The sequence below is a fragment of the Vicia villosa genome, unplaced genomic scaffold (genome assembly GCF_029867415.1).
Source record: "Vicia villosa cultivar HV-30 ecotype Madison, WI unplaced genomic scaffold, Vvil1.0 ctg.000402F_1_1, whole genome shotgun sequence".
Lineage (NCBI taxonomy): Eukaryota > Viridiplantae > Streptophyta > Magnoliopsida > Fabales > Fabaceae > Vicia > Vicia villosa.
In genome coordinates this window covers 615793-641544 of record NW_026705181.1, presented here as the reverse complement: position 1 = coordinate 641544, position 25752 = coordinate 615793, and the positions used below count along the sequence as shown (strand labels likewise).

The 25752-nt window shown below is 34.9% G+C and overlaps 4 protein-coding genes across 4 annotated transcripts; 2 read left to right on the top strand and 2 right to left on the bottom strand.

The window, feature by feature from the left end:
* Positions 1-1958: 1958 nt before the first annotated feature.
* Positions 1959-2762, bottom strand: LOC131627785 (zinc finger BED domain-containing protein RICESLEEPER 2-like). The gene has a single exon (XM_058898641.1). The coding sequence runs from the start codon at positions 2760-2762 to the stop codon at positions 1959-1961; it is 804 nt and encodes a 267-aa protein (XP_058754624.1).
* A 4533-nt stretch (positions 2763-7295) lies between these two features.
* LOC131627810 (U-box domain-containing protein 15-like) lies at positions 7296-10441 on the top strand. The gene is made up of 4 exons (XM_058898670.1): positions 7296-7752; positions 8309-8425; positions 8786-9220; positions 9343-10441. Exons 1-4 carry the CDS (start codon positions 7384-7386, stop codon positions 10390-10392), a joined length of 1971 nt encoding a protein of 656 aa, XP_058754653.1. The 5' UTR covers positions 7296-7383; the 3' UTR covers positions 10393-10441.
* Positions 10442-14085: 3644 nt separating this feature from the next.
* LOC131627784 (uncharacterized) lies at positions 14086-15213 on the bottom strand. The gene has a single exon (XM_058898640.1). The coding sequence runs from the start codon at positions 15211-15213 to the stop codon at positions 14086-14088; it is 1128 nt and encodes a 375-aa protein (XP_058754623.1).
* Positions 15214-18016: 2803 nt separating this feature from the next.
* LOC131627783 (uncharacterized) lies at positions 18017-18844 on the top strand. The gene has a single exon (XM_058898638.1). It carries the CDS (start codon positions 18017-18019, stop codon positions 18842-18844), a length of 828 nt encoding a protein of 275 aa, XP_058754621.1.
* Positions 18845-25752: the final 6908 nt, after the last annotated feature.

Sequence of the window (25752 nt, the reverse complement as noted above, 5' to 3'; positions counted from 1 at the left end):
CAGACTACCCGAATTAGAGAGGAAAAATAAAAAAATTAAAATTTTTAATTTCAAAATTCACAATAAATTGCAATTACATTAAATTTCCATATTTTCATTGCAATTTGACATTCATATTACATTTTAATCAAAATTCACATAATCATTTCACATGTTCAAAATAGAAGTTAATGCAAACAATTAAACCTTGTTCAAACATAAGTTATGAAACTTATGTTTTAAAAAAAAACACAAAATATCATTACATTTGTTAATGATGCCTCAGAACAATCTCATCATTATTATTGCAATTATATATCTTCAAGTTGTTGTTGTAGAATAAACGACAGTCGGATCCTCTCCAAAATGATATGTTAAAGGTTCATCTTGTGGTTCTTCAAGCTACAAAAGTAAAAGGATAACTTCATAAGCACCACAAATGTAAAAGCATAAGCCATACGAATATTCAATTAAAATAGACCATAAATAAAAGTTACTTACAATACTAGCAGTGCAACCCTTTTTAATTCCATACTTCTCCTTCACTCAAACACCCCGACAAAGAACCATTTCAATTGTCTTAGTTTTCATAAAAGATCATTTCGGATCAATAATCCTTTTACTAACACTAAAAGTTGCTTCTGAAGCAACAATTGTAACTGGAACAGTTAGGATATCCTTTGTCAATTTACTAAGAACAGGATACTTGGCTTCATTCCCCATCCACCATGTTAAAACATCAAACTTAGCTTAAGGGAGAACTTTCAAGGGAGGCTCCTCAAGATATAATTCAAGATCAGATTTTGAATTAGTATTACCAACAACAGTTTCTAAAAACATCTTAAAATTCCTCCTTCCCAACCCAGAACTAGAACCTACCTCTGGAGTTTCAGATACAGGGACATTCTCATCATTGGTTCCATAGGTATTTTGATACAATTGGAAGAGAGATTTTAAGTTGGTTGTCAATTCTTGCTCATAGGCAGTGACTTGAGTAGGGTTTGGATACAAGGAAGGGATATACACATTTGATGAAGATCATTTTATACATATTTGAACAAGTAGAGTTGTCAACCAACTTAAATTCATCTATACCTATTTGCATAATTTATTTTCAATATTGTTTGGCCTCAGAATTTGATTTCATCATAGGCAATAAAAGTCACAAGGATGTAACAGAATTGACCTTAGACACAACTAAAGTCACAAGGAGGTAACCGAATTGGCCTCAAAGACTACTATAATCATATCAAGCAGATCAAACGGAATTCATCATAGGAACAAGTAAATCACAACTCACAAGACAATATAATTAAATCCTAGGCACAATTGAGTCATAACACACAATGTAAGATAATTGAATCATTTCACTAGCAGATCAAACAGAATTGAACTCAGATCAAACAAGGCAATAGAATTCATCATAGGCCAATGTTGAATCACATCTGAACAATTGATCAAATAAAATTCATAAGCAGTTCAGACAGAAGTGGCCTCAAATAATTTTTCATAGGCAACAAAATTTATCATAGGCCAAGGTTGAATCACAACTCACAACAAGGAAACATAATTCATCATATGCAACATATCACATATGAACAATTGATCAAACAGAATCACAAGTAGTTTAGACAGACAGAAGAGCTCTCAAATAATTTTTCATAGGTAACATAATTTTTCATTATAGGAAACATATCACATATGAACAATTGATCAAACATAATTCACAAGTATATCAGACAGAAGTGTCCTCAAATAATATTTCATAGGCAACATAATTTATCATAGGCCAAGGTTGAATCACAAGGCAACATACCAAGCAGAATAATAGCTACCTAATGTACAATGCAATGGAAACTTAATTAACTATCTACTTGTACATACCTTGGATCAAGAACTGCACCAATATAAATCACTGTATTAGACTTTGACCAATACTTGTCATATTTCAACTTCATTTCATTAGCAAGCACTTGCAGCTAAGGATTATTTGAGATGCTTGAAGGTTTATCAACTAGAACCTTCACCCTGTACAGCTCAACCAAAAACAAATTAGCAGTAGGATAAGAGGTGCCACTAATAATTGATGTAACATCAGCAAAAACCTCTAAAAACTTGCAAATATCATGAACATCTTCCCAATCATTTGCATCGGGCAAAAAGTTGAGAAATGCACCATTTTCTTCAGCATATCTAGGCCAGACTTCTCTGTAGTGGTATGTAGTGGACAATATTAACCAAGTTGAGTTCCACCTTGTCTTAGTATCCAACACTTGCATTTTGCCTTCAAGTTGTAACTCATCAACAATCTTTTTGAATGCTTTGCATCTAGTTTCAAAATTCAGCAAGTATTTGACCCCGTTTCTAATCTTATCAACAATCACCTTAATCATATCAAGACCATCCTGAACCAACAAATTTAAAATGTGTACACAACATCTCACATGAAATAGTTTACCATTCAATGGTAGATTTCTCCTACCAGAATAATCTTTCTTCAATCTAGAAATGCAATTATCGTTGGCACTAGCATTATCAACTGAAATTGAAACAACCTTATCCTTTATGCCCCCATCATCCATGACCTTAATCAATTCCCTACATAAAGCCTCACCTGAATGTGGTGGTGACACATTTTTAAAAGATAAAACTCTTTTGTGAAGCTGCCATTTTGAATCAATAAAATGACCAGACACAGTCATATAACCTATCCTCTGCTCACCAGACCACCACAGGTCAGTTGTAAGATTGATCGTGTTAATCAAAGACATAGAGTTTTTCATCTTAACTCTCTCAGCGTCATAAAATGTCTCACAATCAAACTTAACATGTTATTTAGTAATCTTTTTGTATCATATATAAATATTTCTAATAAACTCATTAAAGATAACACCTTCCATAATAGAAAAAGAAAATTCATGACCTAGAATCATATGAGCTGCAACCTCTCTAACCCTAGCATGATTACATGTCTAAGTTGCCAAACTAGGAGTACTATCACCACCTACATTTAACCTAAACTGTGCAACCTCTTTGTCAATATTACCTTTCAGCCTCAAATTTCTATGAATACAATTTTCTAAAGGTTTCTTACCATTAGAAGTACTTTTCCATTTCACATCATAAGTGTAAAGCTTACCACACCATCTGCATTTCTACTTCTTGTTACCACCAGACATTTCAATATGTACCATTTCAGTATAAACAACAGATTTCTTGGGACGAGAAGCTTTACCAAATGCATTTATCTGGATATGAGAACTATGATCTAGGTCAACTGGAGGGGTTGCCCCATCATCAGCAGTAGTTGTATTTTGAGTAGTAGAAGTATTTCGAGTAGTATTTGTATTTTTATCAAAACTCAAGCAATATAAACAAAAAACAAAATACTCAAACAATTTAGGTCAAAATTTTGTTCAAAATTGAAACAGGGTCAAAAACCTCAATTCAAAACCCTAGGCCGAACCCTAATGAAGAAGAATACTCAGCAACAGAATCAAATACTCAAACATTTTTTTTATCAAAACTCAAGCAATATAAACAACAAATCAAATACTCAAACAATTTAGGTCAAAATTTTGTTCAAAATTGAAACAGGGTCAAGAACGATTCCAAAATCCCAACCTTTTATGTGAAAATTGATACCATGTAGAGAGCTATTCAACATCTCAAACATGAAAACATTGTAAACAATATTATAACAGAAATAAAAATTAATAGTGTTTTGATACATTACACGATTGTTGTAGGCTTGAACAAATCACACTAAGCCTCTAATAGAAATGATTCAAACACTCATACAAGGAAACATTGTGCCTTGATCGGAATTTGGAAGGAAGACGAAGCCCTAGAAGAGAGAGAGAGAGAGAGAGAGAGAGAGAGAGAGAGAGAGAGAACAAATGAGTGTGAGAGACGAGAGAGAGTGACTGAAAGGAGAAAGGAAAAAATGAGGAAATGAAACTTAAGAATTTATATCTTAATGCTTACCGGGCACCTGTTGGACAATTGGTCTAGTTCTTCATTCTGGATACAATTTTTCGGTTCACAAATATCAAATGAAACTTAAGAATTTATATCTTAATGCTTACCGTTTTGGCTGGTCCAATTGTCCGGTTCCAATGGACCGGTTCCCGGGTGGTTTTCAGTTCTATAACACCAAAAATAGCCCTAGTTGTAGTGTTGAATTTATGATGGACCTGCAAGATTAGCACTTCAATGCCCAGATTAGTTAACAAGTTTAACATGCAATTATCCATGATTTTGACTAATTGACAATTACATCTACACTGATATGCACCTTTTGAGTTATAGAAGTGTATAATTTATTGGCCTTTATTTGATGGTATCTTATGAAAACCACGATTTCAATTTGATCATCAAGCTTACTTCTTCCAACATCAGGTATTTATTTGGAACATAGTGAGCCTAACACTTTTAGCTTCTTCTCGCTTGGTTTTCCTCCACTTCATGTTTCCTCATGCACTTTCATCTTCAGTTGGTGGAACACTTGTTTAAAATATAGGCACCTATTTTAGTTGTCTCTCTCTAAAACCTATGACACATATTCTTATGTTTTAGAATGCTTATGGCCATATCAAGTACGATTTTGTTTCTTCTTTCTACCAAAGAATTGTGTTAAGAAGTGTAGCTATTGACAAAACTGATCTTGATTCATAATCATCATCATGTGATCTCTGTGCCTTTTCATCCCCTTTTGGATCTTTCTTGCCATATTTCTTGGGTCAATTTTCATTAGCAAAGTGCCCATACTTCTTATAGTTATAGCATTGCACTCATATCTTATCAAAGTCCTTCTTCGTTGCTTGATTGGTGTTAAAACCTCATTCTCTCTTGGAGGATTCAATTTTATCATCAATATTGGCCTTGCCATTTATAGTCCAGTTTCCATTATTGAAATTTCCTTTTCCTTCATTCTTTGATTTCTTGTCATAAACATCTTTTTCCTTAATTCTTTGATTTCTTGCCATCACTATGAAATCAAACTTGTAAGTTATAGATCTCATCATTTTTTCTATAATTTGTTGATCAGAAACGACTTTACCATAAATTTTCATTTGATTCACCACAACAATTAGCTTTGAGAAACAATCACTTATTATGTGATCTTCTTCCATCTGCATAAACTCCTATTTTTTCTCCAAGATTAAACCTTTACCTGCTTCACCTTTTTTCCATCATCATGATACTTCTCCTAGATATCCCATGCCTCCTTTGATCTTGTCACCTTTGAGATTTTCTCAAAGTGACAAGAATCCATATTTTGCTAAATATAGGGCGAAACTTTGCAATCCTTTTTCTTTGAATCTTTGAAGGTTTCCTTCCACAAGAGATTGCATCTTTAAGACTTTAAGACAAGGTTGAATCTTTCAGATAATTCATATACTTAATGTCTTAAAGTTTTGGATGAATATATAGTAAAAGTGTCTCTTATTTGTATGTTACCGGGTTTAACCCATTATTGATGCCCTTCCTCATGACCAATCATAGTTGTTCTGGACTGGGCCGACACTTGACCTAAGTATAGCGCAAAGCCTAGTCCAGCTTAAGTCAAAGAGAATGCATGTTTAGAACCTGCCCGAGCGTGTACACACATGTCCGACAAAGGAGCAGGGTTATTCTTGATTCTAATCGACGAGGCCGTGATTGTCGCGAGCATACTCTTGCACCGAGCAGAACTGTCTTCAGATTGTCAGGCAGGAACAACAGGGAAGCTACCTGCCTACCCGCCGTACACGAGGAACCTCCTCCTCGTAGGGTTCTTCATGTCTCAACACTCCTAATAACCCGGAGCTTCGCACTTCCGAGAAGACCGCATCCCTCCTGATACTTCTGAGCAGTTGATCCAGGATTGATCACGTGTTGATCTCCAATACTCACGTAAATCCTGTTAGTCTTCCCTTTGGGCTTAAGCATCCAGGGCCGGCCCTGGGCCAGGGCAAGCAGGCCTACAGCCTAGGGCCTCATAAGAAATAGGGGCCTCATATTTTTTGGGTTTGGGTTTTTAAATTATAAAATAAATTATTTGTGAATACTTTATGTTGCAAAATGATACATGAATGTATCTTCAGTGCAACGGTTGTCCTCTTTAAGCTAAACTTGTAGGTTGCGTGTTCGAGCCTAGAGACAAACATATGATTTTTTTTACAATTGTTTACAAAACTGTCACATTTAACAATTTTAAAAGTACACCATGTGTTTAAACAATCATGGATAGTGATACTTTATAATTATTTTAAAATTTTATTAATATTAATATTATTTTTAACTAAATTATTATGATTAAATAAATATAATTAAATTAGTAGATTTTAAAATATTTTTGAACAAGAATTAAAGTAATAAATTTAATAAATATATATTATCAAACACAGAGCCGTCTCAAACTTTTGAGAGGCCCTGTGTAAGAAGTTGAAGTTATCATTAATTAAATTGTGAAATATTTTTAAGAGGTCCTATTTAAGCGTAAATTAGCATTGGAATATATAATCGGAGGCCTTTTTTGCCATAGCTTAAACATGAAAAAGTGTGAGGCCCTGTGCTGTAGGTCGCCTTGCACGCCCTCAAAGACGGCCCTGATCAAACACCTATTTTTAAAATTAAAATAGAGCCAATCCTCATATTGAATATTGATTATAATATGGTACTTTTGTATGTTAATTATATGGATAAATGACTAATTTTGATTTTTTAAATATGAGTTATATTTTATAATTTAAATGGATGATATATATATTTTTTAAAATATTTTAATTTTTGCCCTGAACCTCTAAAATGCCAGGACCGGCCCTGTGGGCATCCAATCTAAAGTGGAGATCTTGGCCCTGCGTCGGGGATATAAATACTCTCTTTCCATAGAAGGTCAAGCACACCCCCTTCCATTCATTCAAAGTCCAACTGTTGAAGGCCATCGACGATCCAATCTAATCAGATACGATTAATAGTCAACATATCAATTTGGTGGCATGTCATGATGGTCACATAAATTTCACAAAAATATAAAAAAAAAAATCACTAAAAGATTCAAGTGATCCAATTTACTTTTACAAGAGACTAAAATATTTTATGTTTAGTAGTGAGAAACAAAATAATATTTCTCTGTTTTTTTTGTCACCGACCACCTTGGTGCTTAACTTCTAAAACAATTCTTGAACATGGTCAAACAAATTTAGAAAAAAGAACTAAAAGTGGCGAGGGGAGTACCAACCTTCGATTTTATTGTGTCAACAATAAGAAAGGCCTCGATTATTCACAATCAAAACTATTTAAAAATAAAAAAACTCAAATCAACCAAAACTACAAAATAGTTATTTTAGTTTTTGCGATATTCAATAATAACAAATATGTACGTAGGGACATGCATGGTGTACGAGACATGTGACGTCGATGATGGAAGGAACAGAAGAGAGGGAGGAGAATGCTGCAGAACCGGAACCCAAAAACTCGGACGAGTCAACTCGTCCAGAAGATGACACCGAAGACGATGAAGAACCCGACGCGGTGGCCGTGGTTGAAGAGATCCAACGAGTCATCGAATCGGTTGTTCAATTCGGCGAATATCGAAGAATACAAAGGAAGGAATCGCACAATCTCGCTCGTCGTTTCAAACACATGTTGCCGCTTATGGAAGACCTTCGTGACCTTCATCAACCTGTTCCTCAGAACGGCGTTGCTTGGTTGGAGAGCCTTAGGGATGCGCTTTTGTTCGCTAAGGATTTGTTGAAATTGTGCAGCCAAGGAAGCAAAATTCACCTCGTAAGCAACATTCATGCCATCTTGCTTTTCACTTTTTTCTGGTTCTTTCTGTGTTTAGGTCTTTGATTGATAAAGTTACTCATCATATCCATGGTTTTAAAATGCGGTCACGGATGCGGTTGAGGTTGTGGGTGTTGTGATTGCGGTTATCAGAGTCTGCCATGTGCATTGCGGTTATTACGGTTACCACTATTCGCATTGCGGTCATTGAGCGTGAATTTTAATTGCGAAGAGTTTGAAATTAACCATTGAAAAACACTTAATATTAAGATTTTTCAGATTTAAATTGAGTTTTGGGGTCTAAATTTTGAATTTTGAAGAAAATACTTGAAGAAATTTGGGCAAAGTTGTCTGATGGGATTCTAATATGGAAGGGCGTGTGATTTCAAATCAAACTGCAATTGCGGTTCGATACGGTTGCGGAAACTACCGCATGAGCAATATTGTGGTTACGTACTGCAATTTAAAACTATGATCATATTATGATATTTTGTATTTGATTGTTATTTAACAAACAGGATAATGATGTTTTCGATTTTATGTTTTTGAACTTTAGGCATTGGAGGGTGAGGCTGTTATGAGCAAATTTCAGAAGGTTTATAAAAAATTAAGCCGAGCTTTTAAAGGTGTGCCTTTTGAAGAATTAGGAATCTCCGATGAAGTGAAAGAACAGGTATATTTGTAAATTGTAATTATGTTAAAATAATTTATGATCATGTTAATGTATGATTGTCGAATTAAGACGTAGAAAGAATCATTTTGATCCTGAATTAAGAGTAGAAACAAGCGCATTTTGTTCCAACGACTATTGATATGATGAATGTATGGATGTGTGGAAAATGTGACTGCAGCAAAATCAGATTCTCTTTCGAATTTTGATAGCTCAGATTTTAACTATTTCTATTTCAATTCACTTTTGGTTCCTTGCTTATCAATATTTCTTAGTTAAATCATGAAGATTTCAGTTTACTATTTATGTTGGTACTCTTGATGTACATATTGAGATAATGTTATATACTGTGGCTTAATTCAGCTTGAGCTAATGCACGTGCAACTCAGGCGGGCAAGGAGAAGGACTGATACACAAGACATAGAGTTAGCAATGGATATGATGGTTGTGTTCTCCGACGAAGATGATCGTAATGCCGATAGTGCTATAATCGAAAGGCTTGCGAAAAAGTTGGAACTTCACAGTGTTGAGGATCTTGAGGTAGAAACAGCGGCTGTTGGATACCTTGCTAGAGAAAGAAAGGGACAACAAGAAGAGAGCACACAGAAAATAATTGGCCTTCTTAACAAATTCAAAAGGATTGCAGGTATGGAAGAAACCAGTGTTGTTCTTGATAATGATCCTGCCATGCCTAATAAGATGTTTGAAAGAAGCACTTCTTTGGTCATCCCTCATGAGTTTCTATGTCCAATAACACTCGAAATCATGACCGATCCTGTTATTGTTGCAAGTGGACAGGTAATAATCACATAGTTCTTCAAAAGAAATTCATTTTTTCCCACATATATGTATGATGCTAACAAAACTAATTTTACTCATTTTCTTGTGATTGTGTGTGTGTGTGTTTGTTTCCATCAAAGACATATGAAAGGGAAAGCATAGAGAAGTGGTTCAATTCCAATCACAACTCTTGCCCTAAGACAAGGCAACCACTGGAACATCTTCAATTAGCACCAAACTGTGCCTTAAAGAACTTAATTGCTGAATGGTGTGAGAACCACAACTTCAAACTTCCAAAAATCTGCACTTCATGTCAAGAAACATCATCCACCGAGAACCAAGAAGCAATTCCATCTTTGGTTGAAAGCCTATGGTCAATCAACTTAGAACATCAAAGAAAGGCGGTCGAGAGAATACGCATGTTATCGAAAGAAAATTCAGAGAACAGAATTTTAGTTGCCGAGCACGGAGGAATACCGCCATTAGTACAATTACTATCCTATCCAGATTCAAAAATAAAGGAACATGCTGTTACAGCTCTTTTGAATCTATCAATTGATGAAGGTAACAAAAAGCTCATATCCAAAGAAGGTGCTATTCCAGCCATAATAGAAGTTCTGGAAAGTGGAAGTATTGTAGCTAAAGAAAACTCCGCCGCAGCTTTATTTAGCTTATCAATGATTGATGAAAACAAAGAGGTGGTTGGAATGTCAGATGGGATTCAACCTTTGGTAAATTTACTACAAAATGGAACAGTTAGAGGGAAAAAAGATGCAGCTACAGCACTTTTTAGCTTATCACTAAACCATGCAAATAAAGATAGAGCTATAAGAGCTGGAATTGTGACACCTTTACTTGGATTGTTAAGGGACAAAAACTTGGGAATGGTTGATGAAGCACTATCTATTATATTACTACTTGTGTTGAATTATGAAGGGAGACAAGAGATTGGACAGTTACCTTTTATTGAAACTCTTGTTGAGTTTACTAGAGAAGGGACTCCTAAGAATAAGGAATGTGCAGCTTCTGTTCTTCTTGAGTTGTGTACAAGTAATTCTTCTTTTACATTGGCAGCACTTCAGTTTGGAGTTTATGAGCATTTAGTTGAGATTAAAGAAAGTGGTACAAATAGAGCACAGAGGAAAGCTAATGCAATTTTAGAACTCATAAGCAAGAGTGAGCAAATTTAATTGATTTTTTTTCTTCTTTTTTTTTTTCTTATATAGGTACAAAGTACAGTCAAAACTTCAAAAGTGTAATTAAAATTGTTGTTACATCCCTATGATTAGTTATATTGATTGATTCTTTTTAATAATGAACAAAAGAATACACTTAATTATACAACAAAAAGCAAAATCAAGTTGAACTATGACAAACAAGTCATAATTAATAACAACAAATAATATTGACTTGAACGACAACCAATATTGAGCTGGATAGCGTGATTATGTTTGAAAGGGACAGCATGATGATTATGGAGTGTGGTTGTAAGAAAAAGTATAATGCATGATAAGTTATGATATTGACATACTAAACTTTCTTAAGAAAAAAAAAGGCCAATTACATTTTTTGAACCGGGCGGTTTTACAAAGCCGGCTCCGATTCTTTGGTTGGAATCAGTATTGTCGATGGCGAGAGCCAAAATCCCACCATACTGGCCGCTTTGCGGCACCCTTATTGCGGATTATAGCGGAAAAACCCGCAATAGCGGCGAGTCCAAAAAACGCCATGTATATCCGCCATAGCGGCCATGGCGAGGCAATTTGATAACACTGGTTCGAATGGTTCAATCCGGTTTTACTCCGGTTTTGATCCACTAGCGGTTTTAAAAGGTTGACCCAATCGAATTCATCTCCGTTTCTAGTTCGGCCTGGTTTTTAAAACATTCATTACTTGAGTATTTATTTTTTCCTTTTCGTGTAAACAAAATGAAGCAATACAAGTGTATCAAAAGAAATTAATATAAGTAATATGAATACTTTAAAAGGGAAAGAAACTCAGCCAATACACATCTGCACCATTTCTGTGAAATATAACGCTGACTTTTATACTAGGGTGGAAAGTAGTACAAATTAATGAGTTATATGTGATAAACTGATACAAAATTCACATAATTTTGAAGTTGATGCTGCACAAGAATATAATGCAACTAAAAATCATATTGACAACGAGTTCAATGGCTAACCTGGTGACTCCTTGGTTTTAATACATTAATTTGGCTGCATCCTCAAATTTTGGTTTTAATACATTAATTTGGCTGCATCCTCAAAATTAAAGAAAATTACATGATAAATTCTTAATCTCATCACAACAATATCCTTGTAGGTTTGAGTAGTTAGGTGATATTATTTCCATAATTTCTTGAGAAACTAATAGTAACCACTGTCGGATTTAATTAGGTTGAGGTTATGATCTGCAGTATGTAACTATAGTAACCATTGACAATTTCCATGACATAATTTAAATCAAATCAATAACTAAGTAGCCTGCAACTATAATTTTACGAGGTTTAGCTTATAGAACTTCCATACTAGTTTTAGCAGTTGCATTACTTACATCAATCTCTATATACCACCCACCAAATCCAAGCTTATAGAACTTCCATACTACCACAATGAGATATAAATCTGAATATTAGAAAAGGGGATTCAGCTAACATCAAATTAATCTTTATTACTGCAAAAACTACACTTATCAAAATGCAATGAGATTGAGGCCAAAATCAATTTTGAGTTTGAATTGAAATTTCATGTTCATTTTAATCACATGCTTTACACTGCCATCCATTCAAACCAAAAAGAAAATAAAACTAACAGATAAACCAAAAGCATAATTTCATTTCAATTTTCATTTGAATTACACTTTGATGAGTTTATTTATGGTGGAAAATTACAGCAGTAACAAAAGATTACAGTGGAGATTACATTGGTTTTGAGGCTTCTTAACCAAATAAGACAAAAGATTAAAGTGGAGATTACATTGGTTTTGAGGCTTCTTAACCAAATAAGCCAGATTCATCTGGTTCTTCTCTTGGGTAGTGGTTAATGTGATAGGGTTTTGAAGTATGGTTATCAGGGGTTTCTTCTTCATCAAGCTACAAGGCTATTCTCCTCTTCTCAACATTAGAATGTTCAACTGAGGCGCATTGAAGGTCTCATCTATTCATCAAAATTAAGGTTTTTGCATGGTTTGAGCTGGATATATCAATTGAGCTCGATTCAAGTGTTGTTTCTAGTGGAACATGGATTCTCCTTAACTGTTGGTCACGATATGGTGCATTATTCATCTGGTGTGATTTAAGGTGTAAGGCATTAAGAATTGGAAGTTCGGTCATGAGATATTGGGATTTCATTGATTTGATGATGAATTTGAGATATTGATTCCATTACTCAAAATCTATCAAGACATTTTGTTCATTAAGAGTTTGATTCAAGCTAAGATCAAGAGACACATTTTTTTATATGGGTTCTTAGCATGCGTGTTACAAGATTTTGTGCATTATTCAAGTGCATCATCATTGTTCATTCAAGATTAATTTCAAATTTCATTTCAAGTGTCCAAATTACAATGTTATTTAGATTCAAATGATTCAAGACATGTTCAAAGTTTCAATTACAAGAAATTTCATGCTAGCTTGCTTATCCATTTCCTTGTTGACTTCAACATTCTTCATCAGTCCACAAAACTCTAAAAATTATGCTGCACAAAAAAACATGTTGCTCCATACAACCCTGTAATGTGCCTACGCTGCCACAAACTTGCTCCAAACTATGCTGTCCAGAAAACTATCATAAACAGCTGCCAACCTATATCCATAACTTGCCAAAACCTTACCCAAAATAACCTTGCAAAACCTGCTACAAAAAATCAAACCATAAAAAGCCTTGCACAAAATATAGTACATCAAGAGAGAGAAAAATTGCAAAAACAAAAGTATATGGTACAAGAGCTGGGCCTCACCTCCACTCATCCCACTACCCTGCTAAACCTCACATACCTACAAACTTGTTAACCAAGTTTTAATCCAAGAAAAAATTCCACTATGCCATCAAACACTCATTCCTCACACACTCCCTGCCTATATAAACTACGGGTGTTCGAATGTTTGGTTAACCGGTCCAAATATCTGAACTGAATTGAACCATAAAAAATTTAAACCATTAAAATGATTAATGAATTGAATTGAATTGAATTGTATATTTTAAACAATTCAGTTAATCTAATTGAATTTAAAAACCAATTTAAACGGTTATAAACTCTTCTATAAAAAATGTGGAAAAAAAATGCAAATAACCAAGTTTAAAAAAAATTTACCCAAAAAACCAGGTTTTGGGGAAAATTACCTGGATGACCAGGTTTGGAAAGTGCCCTACACGTATGAGCCACCTCCCGTGGCGCCTACCTTGAAACTTTGCTTCTTATGCGCCACCTGGGGTGGCGCCTTAGTTCTTCCAGAACTAATAAGCCACTTGGGGTGGCGCCTATGTGGTGTTCCCTCTTTTTTTTGTTGCTTTTTTTGTTTTGTTTTTTTAAACATATTTTAAAAAATATCTATTAAATAAGAAAATAAGATCAACGAATCAGTTAACATGAGCGTTCATGGAAAACATTTATTAATTAAAATGTACATTGAAAATCACTAACAGAAAAAAAAAACTAAAACATCTAAGAAATTACAACGGTTAAAAGATAGTACAAATACATGAAATACTAGTTGATTTAATAAAAAATAATACAAATACATAAGTAGTACAAATACAAATATAAAAATTTAAGTAGTACAAATACAGGTACAAATACATAAGTAGTACAAATACAAATATAAATATTTAAGTAGTACAAATACAGGTAGAAATACATTAGTACAAACACATGACATACAATTAAATGTTGGTGGAGGTTGCTCCACGATTAGGACAAGTATTTTTATTGTGCCCGACTTGACGACATATGCCACATTTTCTTATCATTTTCTCATGATCATCCATTTCGGTTCGGATCCGTGTGCTGTTTGGTCGACCTTTTTTCTTTCGCCGCATGTTGTCATTATGCCAAACCACGTCCCCCTCATATGCAGGCCAATAATCCTCCTTTACCATCACTTGAAACGCATTGTTGTACACTTCGAGCAAGGTATCCGCCTTGTAAATGAGAGATAAAAGTGCTAACGGATCTCGGTGCGCATACGAACATGCTGCTATGACAGGAGAGCATGGCATGCGAAAGGCTTGAAACTTTCCGTAGTCGCACCACCCTTCGTCTGTAAAAACCCTGTATTGTTGTCTCAGAAGGCCCTCGTTATGCTCAATTGTTTCTTTGACACTGAAGGTCCGGTTAAATCGGTCGAAAGATGTAACAATGTGGCTGTTGGCTTTGGCAGATTGCTCTTTCATGAATTTGACGCAGGTTTCGCTGAATACTTGTCCGGATTCTAAAACTGCACTCCAACGCTCACCTCTTCGTGCGAAAGGAGAAGCCATCCTATAGTATGTTGCTTGCACCAAGGCAGTAAACGGAAGGTGTCTGATGCCCTTAAACACTCCGTTCATAGACTCCGCAAGATTTGTAGTCATGTGCCCCCATCGTTGCCCGTTGTCGTATGATCTGGTCCATTTCTCTCTAGCAAGATTATCTATCCATCTGCCTGCATCTGGATTTGACGATGCAATTTCATGTCGATAATATTGGAACGTCGGTTGAGTCAATGCATATCCAGCACTGACAAGAGTCTTCCGAAGAACCTTATCCCTTATCTCTCGCATGAAATTTTGTGCGATATGTCGAATACAATAAACATGCGTTGAATGTGGGTTTTGCCACCCGTTTGCTGGATTGTTGTACGCACTCTCGATGGAAGCATGCCTATCTGAAATCAAACAGAGCCCAGGTTGGAGGGCAACGTGTGAACAAAGATTTTTGAGAAAGAAACCCCAACCTCCAGCAGTTTCTCCTTCCACAAGAGCGAACGCAACAGGAAAAATGTTAGTGTTTCCGTCTTTTGCCACAGCCATCAACAAGGTCCCCTTATATTTTCCGTACAACCAAGTGCCATCTATTTGAAGAATTGGTTTTCAATATGCAAATCCTTGAACACATGGGCGGAAAGCCCAAAAAAGCCTATGGAATATCACATTTCCTTGAAGGCACGTTCCGTTTGGAGATTGCGCTGGAAGGGTCTCTTAAATAGTAACGGTTCTAGGAGCATAAATTTGAAGCGCGGATAAGAAACGTGGCTGTTGTTTGTACGAATCCTCCCAATTTCCATACACAAGTTCGATCGCTTTAGTTTTCGCCAGCCAAGCCTTTTTATAAGACGGAGTGTAATTGTAAGTTGCAACGATATGAGAGACTATTGTTTTCACCTTTACTGAAGGATCTTTGTCTACTAGGGGCAAGACTTCTTAACATATAATATCATAACTTAGCTTACGGTGATCTTGGGAAACATTTGTGTTAACACACGTGTGATCTTGGGAAATAGCTCCTATCACCCATGAATCACTTCTCTTCATGTATGAGGCACCCAACTTGAATCCACAGTCAGGGTTTCTACACTTAATTTTATACCTCTCAACGTTGGTGCGATCAACTTTAAAATCAACATTGTTTGCCATATGAAATCTTTTTATGGCCGTGATACATTCCTCATTTGAACGAAATTTGTCTCCTTCTTTTAACCGTGCATCTGTTTGAGTGTATGGATCATAGAAAATATCAGACGATGGTTCATCCCCATCGAAGTTCACGTTCCTCATGTGCGCTGGAGGCATATGCACTTGATCTGGTGGCACAACAACGTCCGGTTCGTCTTCGCTTTCCTCGTTGACCAAGTGATCAACTTCTATTTCCGGTGCTTCTTCTTCATCTACGACGTCGACCTCTGCTTGCTCGTTGACAAGTGAATTAATGACTTGTGACTCAACCAATTGTGTGGGTTGAACTTCTGGTAGAGTAACATACAGTTCTATGTACTCGTAACTAGAATACTCATGATTGGCGAACATATTATGCAGGTCTTTATCATCTTTGACCTCAACTTGGATAAACTTGACCGGGTTGTCCCCACGAAGAAATCGATATTGGTAAAAAATTTGGAATACATCACCCAGTGCAAGCTTCGTCTCTAATCTTTTTTTGAAGTAACTGAAATTTGCTTTTCTGCTTAAACAAAATCGTGTAACCTCAGTGTTTTTAAACAGAAAACCAACTTCTTCGTTGTCATAGGTCTCGCCAAAAACATGAGCGTTGATAATGTATTGTGGAGGGGCCATTGTTGAGTGTGTAATGAGATGTGTAATTTTTCACATTAGTGGCTTCCTTTATGTAGACGAACATTTGGTGAAGTCAATTAGGGTTTATGAATGCATACTGATGGTAAATGAATGCCTATAAAAAACACAGACATACTGAGTTGAGGTATGCATGACATTGTTGCACAGTCGACTTGACCAGACACAGCCATACTGAGTTGCACATACTGTACAATCACATGCGAAAACAGTTGATGAAAAATGAATGTTTGTATCGTCACAGACGTGTACAGTTGATTTGAGGTATGCATGACATTGTTGCACAGTCGAGTTGCGCATACTGTACACTAATTATTTGCGGTGAAAAAACAAACCCTATTCAAACAGCAAACCCTAAATCCTAGCAGAAAAAAAATAATAAAGGATTGCATGTAGGCGCCACCTGGGGTGGCGCATTAGTGCAAATCATCAACAGGTAGGCGCCACCTGGGGTGGCGCATATGTAGAAATTTGCCCTAATTTTGCATGTAGGCGCCACCTGGGGTGGCGCTTATGTAGGAAAGGTGATCCCCACGCAAAAACCCTAATTTGGCCCACTCTTATGCATGCATGTGATCTACCTGCAATAGAACACAGTATGCATGCATGCCTAGTCTATTCGGCACAGAACACGGTACGCATACAGTGTTCTGTTGCAAGCAGATCACATGCATGCATAAGAGTGGGCCAAATTAGGGTTTTCGCGTGGGGATCACATTTCCTACATAAGCGCCACCCCAGGTGGCGCCTACATGCAAAATTAGGGCAAAATTTTACATATGCGCCACCCCAGGTGGCGCCTACCTGTTGATGATTTGCACTAATGCGCCACCCCAGGTGGCGGCTACATGCAATCCTTTATTATTATTTTTCTGCTAGGATTTAGGGTTTGCTGTTTGAATAGGGTTTGCTGTTTCACCGTAAATAATTAGTGTACAGTATGCGCAACTCGACTGTGCAACAATGTCATGCATACCTCAAATCAACTGTACACGTCTGTGACGATACAGACATTCATTTTTCATCAACTGTTTTCGCATGTGATTGTACACTATGCCCAACTCAGTAAGGCTGTGTTTGGTCAAGTCGACTGTGCAATAATGTCATGCATACCTCAACTAAGTACGTCTGTGTTTTTTACAGGCATTCATTTACCATCAGTATGCATTCATAAACCCTAATTGACTTCACCAAATGTTCGTCTACATAAAGGAAGCCACTAATGTGAAAAATTACACATCTCATTACACACTCAACAATGGCCCCTCCATAATACATTATCAACGCTCATGTTTTTGGCGAGACCTATGACAACGAAGAAGTTGGTTTTCTGTTTAAAAACACATAGGTTACACGATTTTGTTTAAGCAGAAAAGCAAATTTCAGTTACTTCAAACAAAGATTAAAGACGAAGCTTGCACTGGGTGATGTATTCCAATTTTTTTACCAATATCGATTTCTTCGTGGGGACAACCCGGTCAAGTTTATCCAAGTTGAGGTCAAAGATGATGAAGACCTGCAGAATATGTTCGCCAATCATGAGTATTCTGGTTACGAGTACATAGAACTGTATGTTACTCTACCAGAAGTTCAACCCACACAATTGGTTGAGTCACAAGTCATTGATTCACTTGTCGACGAGCAAGCAGAGGTCGACGTCGTAGATGAAGAAGAAGAAGCACCGAAAATAGAAGTTGATCACTTGGTCAACGAGGAAAGCGAAGACGAACCGGACGTTGTTGTGCCACCAGATCAAGTGCATATGCCTCCAGCGCACATGAGGAACGTGAACTTCGATGGGGATGAACCATCGTCTGATATTTTCTATGATCCATACACTCAAACAGATGCACGGTTAAAAGAAGGAGACAGATTTCGTTCAAATGAGGAATGTATCACGGCCATAAAAAGATTTCATATGGCAAACAATGTTGATTTTAAAGTTGATCGCACCAACGTTGAGAGGTATAAAATTAAGTGTAGAAACCCTGACTGTGGATTCAAGTTGGGTGCCTCATACATGAAGAGAAGTGATTCATGGGTGATAGGAGCTATTTCCCAAGATCACACGTGTGTTAACACAAATGTTTCCCAAGATCACCGTAAGCTAAGTTATGATATTATATGTCAAGAAGTCTTGCCCCTAGTAGACAAAGATCCTTCAGTAAAGGTGAAAACGATAGTCTCTCATATCGTTGCAACTTACAATTACACTCCGTCTTATAAAAAGGCTTGGCTGGCGAAAACTAAAGCAATCGAACTTGTGTATGGAAATTGGGAGGATTCGTACAAACAACTCCCACGTTTCTTATCCGCGCTTCAAATTTATGCTCCTAGAACCGTTACTATTTAAGAGACCCTTCCAGCGCAATCTCCAAACGGAACGTGCCTTCAAGGAAATGTGATATTCCATAGGCTTTTTTGGGCTTTCCGCCCATGTGTTCAAGGATTTGCGTATTGAAAACCAATTCTTCAAATAGATGGCACTTGGTTGTACGGGAAATATAAGGGGACCTTGTTGATGGTTGTGGCAAAAGACGGAAACACTAACATTTTTCCTGTTGCGTTCGCTCTTGTGGAAGGAGAAACTGCTGGAGGTTGGGGTTTCTTTCTCAAAAATCTTTGTTCACACGTTGCCCCCCAACCTGGGCCCTGTTTGATTTCAGATAGGCATGCTTCCATCGAGAGTGCGTACAACAATCCAGCAAACGGGTGGCAAAACCCACATTCAACGCATGTTTATTGTATTCGACATATCGCACAAAATTTCATGCGAGAGATAAGGGATAAGGTTCTTCGGAAGACTCTTGTCAGTGCTGGATATGCATTGACTCAACCGACGTTCCAATATTATCGACATGAAATTGCATCGTCAAATCCAGATGCAGGCAGATGGATAGATAATCTTGCTAGAGAGAAATGGACCAGATCATACGACAACGGGCAGCGATGGGGGCACATGACTACAAATCTTGTGGAGTCTATGAACTGAGTGTTTAAGGGCATCAGACACCTTCCGTTTACTGCCTTGGTGCAAGCAACATACTATAGGATGGCTTCTCTTTTCGCACGAAGAGGTGAGCGTTGGAGTGCAGTTTTAGAATCCGGACAAGTATTCAGCGAAACCTACGTCAAATTCATGAAAGAGCAATCTGCCAAAGCCAACAGCCACATTGTTACATCTTTCGACCGATTCAACCGGACCTTCAGTGTCAAAGAAACAATTGACCATAACGAGGGCCTTCCGAGACAACAATACAGGGTTCTTACAGACGAAGGGTGGTGCGACTGCGGAAAGTTTCAAGCCTTTCGCATGCCATGCTCTCATGTTATAGCAGCATGTTCGTATGCGCACCGAGATCCGTTAGCACTTTTATCTCTCATTTACAAGGCGGATACCTTGCTCGAAGTATACAACAATGCGTTTCAAGTGATGGCAAAGGAGGATTATTGGCCTGCATATGAGGGGGACGTGGTTTGGCATAATGACAACATGCGGCGAAAGAAAAAAGGTCGACCAAACAGCACACGGATCCGAACCGAAATGGATGATCATGAGAAAATGATAAGAAAATGTGGCATATGTCGTCAAGTCGGCCACAATAAAAATACTTGTCCTAATCGTGGAGCAACCTCCACCAACAGTTAATTGTATGTCATGTGTTTGTACTACTTATGTATTTGTACCTGTATTTGTACTACTTAAATATTTATATTTGTATTTGTACTACTTATGTATTTGTATTATCTTTTATTAAATCAACTAGTATTTCATGTATTTGTACTATCTTTTATTAAAACAACTAGTTATGTATTTGTACTATCTTTAATTAAATCAACTACTCATGTATTTGTCTTGTAGTTAAGCCGTCTTCATGCCGTTATGTGATATTCTCTCCCGTCAAACCTCCCATGCCGGTTATGTTTTGGAATATCTCTCCCGTCAAGCAACTCAAGAGGACTCTCATGTCTTTTTTAGAGGGGAAGTACGAATCCGACGAATAGATCAGAAGCATCAAGAGGCTTAAAACAAGGGTCGATGTTATGACCGGATCAACGATAAGTTTTTGGAATAAGGTGGAATACGACATTGATTGCATTCAAATGATGAATGGACCAAATGACATTGTTTTAACCGTTGTAATTTCTTAGATGTTTTAGTTTTTTTTTTGTGTTGGTGATTTTCAATGTACCTTTTAATTAATGAATGAATGAATGTTTTTCATGAACGCTCATGTTAACTGATTCATTGATCTTATTTTTTATTTAATAGATTTTTTTTATAAATATGTGAAAAAAAAAAAAAGGAACACCACATAGGCGCCACCCCAGGTGGCTTATTAGTTCTGGAAGAACTAAGGCGCCACCCCAGGTGGCGCATAAGAAGAAAAGTTTCAAGCTAGGCGCCACGGGAGGTGGCTCCTACGTGTAGGGCACCTTCCAAACCTGGTCATCCAGGTAATTTTCCCTAAAACCTAGTTTTTTTGTAAATTTTTTTTTAAACTTGGTTATTTGCATTTTTTTCAAAATCGTTATACTAAAATGATAATTAATTTAATTACAAATTTTTTTTCCTACATTTTCACGTTACTCAGTTCTTCCCCAAATATGTGAATCGTAAACCCTAAATTCTCAAATTTCAGAAAACACCTTTCCACCTTTCTCTTCAACTCATATTCAATTTCAATTTCATTTTCACCTTCTATTAGCTTTCATTCAATTTCGATTTCACCTTCTCTACTCCGACTCGGTTTCAATTTCAACGATTTCTCTCGATTTCACCTTCTCTACTCCGATCTTGTTCGCATAAGCTCTTTTTGAGGTAAACCTGTTGTCTTAATCATTGTTTGTTTGCTATGTTTTGAGGATTTATGATTCATTTTCTAATTTGAGTGCTTTTTGGGTTTCGCAGTGGCAAGGGATTCAAGCTTTTTTGAGAGGTTCTTCGGTGGTGGTTTCTACTTTGACGAGTGACTTTGATTGCGGAGGCTACGGCGGTTGCTATAGTAGCTAGAGGAATGCGATTATTCTACTCTCAATTTCAATTTAACGATTTCACCAGATTTCACCTTTTCTACTCTGATCTTCTTCGTGCAAAGTCTTCTCTTGACTCTTTTTGAGGTAAACTTGCTATCTATGCTCTCAATTTCACTTTGAATTGAAATAACTTACTTGTTGTTGCCTTAATCATTATTTGCTTGCTGTGTTTTGTGTTTTGAATGTGAAAATTGATGAGAAATGTATTGTGAAAATTGTAGTAGGGGTGTTAGGTATTATATTAACTTTAAAGCAATTTTCCAACAACTCTGCTACAATTTTCCAGGCCTGTGTCTCTAGAAGGTTGGGTGGGTCGTCTCAAGTAATAAGGTTAAGTCATTTGGTCTTGGATGGTAGCTATGAATTCCATTGTGTATTTTGTTCCTTTTGTTTAACTCTATATGCAGTTTAATACTCTTTTTCTGGAATGAATGAATGAATCATTGTTTTACATGATTATTATCACATAGATCTATATAAATTTTAGTTTACATGCTGAAGTTTAAATTTATTTTTATGACCTCTCAATATACTTCACTGTTTTTTTTATTTCAAGGAAGTTTAAAACTCTACAAACAGTCAACAACTCAAGGAACTTTACTTTTAAGATACAAATTACAAAGTTACACTTTTTATGTTAGTTAATCTGCACTTCATGTTAGTGTCATAAAACAAATAATCATATCCAAATCTCCTACAAAATAGTCATAGTGTCTTTATGACTTATAGTGCATATACTTTTTTGGACTATATATATAAAAGAATCTATAAGTATTATCCAACTCTAAACAACAACATCTAAATTGTTATGGTGTATTGCTTATTTTGTATCAATGACAGGCATAAACCACTATCATAGTCTAATGTTCTTGTTTTGCTGAACAATTATTTCTTGTAAATGTAATTTGTATGGTTAGCATATTGGATGCATGCTGCTGAATGTATGGCAGTGTGTCTGGGATGTCTGTTCCAGTGTGCAGTTCAACTTTAAGGGTTGTCTATCCTATAGAAAAACCATAAGTTCTTATATCCAAGTAGAGAAACCTCAGGTAAATTCACAAGTGCATGTTTTTCTCCTAATCACTCGTACATTAGAATATCAATTCACCGAAGTGTTGATCTTCTATCTTGTGGACTAATATTAGTATAATTTGATACCACATTATTATTGAAAAAGCAGTATATAAATTAGACCTTGCTGAGTTGGTTTAAGTAACACTATGTTTATTTTCTAAAATGCATAATTTCTTTATCATTTTCTCTTTTAAATAACTCATTTTAAAATTTGTTACTGCACCTAGGCACTTCAATATGGATAGTCATGACAACGTTTCGGACTTCGAGAAGTAAAAAAAAATTATTTTTGAAACTAATTTTGAATAACAAAATAATTAGGAATTAAGAACACTTACTTATCTCTAAAATCACAGAAAATCTCATAAAAAAAAACTTGCATAGTAATGTCCTTAATCTGAAGAATAAAAATTAAAGATTATCAAATTTTTTAGTATTAAAACTATTATATTTATTTATCTAACAAATAAAATAAACTATATGTTACATTTAATGCACACACAAAAAAAATAAGCTAACATACTGATATAGAGGGTTGCAATTTCCTCAATTCATCTATCCGTTTTGCTCTCATGGCAAATGTAGACTGAAATAATTATTTTGTTAATAAATACACAAATATTATAAATCTATTCTACTTGATTCCGAAGGTTGTCAGGATGACAATCACAACCCTAATCCTAATTATCTACCTGACATCTTCCGTAACCTTATATGTCTATGTGTCAATTTATTATAATATTCAATATTACACTAACTCTAATTATATACTCCCTCCGTCCCAAAATATAAGAGAAAAAAATGTATTTTTCTTGTCCCAAAATATAAGAGAAAAAATCATCTTTCATTTCTTTCAAGATAAAATTAAATGCAAATTGCATTTAACTTACCTTCTCTCTCATCATTTCCATAACTTACAACCAATTAGAATTTTTTTATAATTTTCCAAAGCACTTTATTTCAAGAAAATTATAAGTCAAATAAATGTGTTTTTACTTTTCTTAATAAGCGTGATTTTGTTTTTTTCTCTTATAATTTGGGACGGAGGGAGTACATGGCATCTTCCCTAACCTTATGTTTCTAACTCATAATAATAATTTAATAACAAATTATAATATGATATTCATCTAATATCCAATAATAACACTATTAACAATATACATCTAGTAATAATAATATTAATATATAAATAATAATAACAAAAATTATTAATAATAATATTAAATCTCCAATATTAATAATAACAAATAAAATACTATTAACAATAGACATAATAATAAAGCCGGATATCATTATCTCCCAGAACGATTCGAATATCTAAACGCTTTACTTTCTTTGTTGCAACATGGAACTATTTGAAAATAGAAATTATGGCATACAAGTTATTATATAAAATTATGAATAAAGTAATAAAATTTAAACAATTTTATAATTTTCAATTAAAACATAAATTAGTAACTAAAAATTATATTTCAAATACAACGTACCCTACTAGGTAGAAGTCGGACTTGTGTCGTCCAGTTCTATGAATAGAATATCCGACTTAAGGTGTTGCACCAGTGTTTTGGTATCATCTCTCACCACCTATGATACAAAATATTTTAAATTGAGATAAAGTTTATAATTTTTTGTATATATTAAATTAATATAAAACAAAGACAAAAATTAATATAGCTAAGAACGATGAGTGACACACAAGTAGATTTTACATATTCCAATTGGGACGGTCGTCAAAATCTCTGCACGCTCCGCCAAAATAGGAAGGACACGCCACCACAATGTCTAGAGGGATCATTAATATTATTATAAAATAAATTTCAAATTTCAAATAAGAAGTAGAAATCTAAACACAAAATTTTCAATTGTGAAATTTCACATTTTATGAATTGTTTTGAATTCATAATTAAAATTAAAAATTTTGTTTTTAGATTTTTACTTGTTATTTGACATTTGAAATTTATTTTATAATAATATTTATAATCCCTCTACACCATGTGGTGACATGTTCTCCTATTATGGCGGAGTGTGCAGAGATTTTGACGAATAAATTCACCGTCATGAGTGGAATATGTAAAATCTACATGTTAGGTGTCACTCGTTCTCGGCTATACTAATTTTTGTCTTTATTTTATATTAATTAAATATATAAAAAAATTAAAAACTTTATATCAGCTTAAAATATTTTGTATCATATGTGGCGAGAGATGATGCCAGAACACTGGTGCAACACTTCAAGCCGGATATTCTATTCATAGAACTGACGATACAGGAGCCCGACTTCTACCTAACAGGATATGTTGTATTTGAAATATAATTTGAATTTTCAAATATTTCAGCCTTCCAGCTAGTTCAATGTTGCAACAAAAAATTAAAGCGTTTAGATATTCCAATTGTAATGGGAGATATTTATATCGATCTTTATTATTATTTTTATTATTATTATATTATTATTATTAATATTGGAGATTTAATATTAGATTAATATTATTATTATTATTATTAATAATATTTATTAATAACTTTTTGTTATTAATATTATTATTATTTTATTATTATTATTAAATGTATATTATTAATAGTGTTATTATTTGATATTATTATTAGATGAATATCATATTATAATTTTTTATTAAATTATTATTATGAGTTAGATACATAAGCTTAGGAAAGATGACATGTAAAAAAAATTAGAGTTAATGTAATATTGAATATTATAATAAATTGACACAGATATATAAAGTTAGGGAAGATGCCATATAGATAATTAGGGTTAGGGTTGTGATCAATGTTGTCATCTTCAGAGTAATTATTTCAATTATTTCAGTCTAAATTTGTCATGAGAGCAAAACGAATAGATAAATTGACGAAATTGCAACTCTCTAGATCGGTATGTCAGCTTATTTTTGTGTGTGCACTAAATGTAACCTATAATTTATTTTATTTATTAGAGAAATCAATATGATAATCTTTAATTTTTATTCTCCAGATAAATGTCATTACGATATAGGTTTTTATTGAGATTTTCCGTGATTTTAGAGATAACAAAGTGTTCTTAATTCCTAAATATATTGTTAATCAAAATTAGTTTTAGAAATAATTTTTTTTCCTTTTCATTTGATCAGATGGTCAGATACATGGTTGATGGTCTAT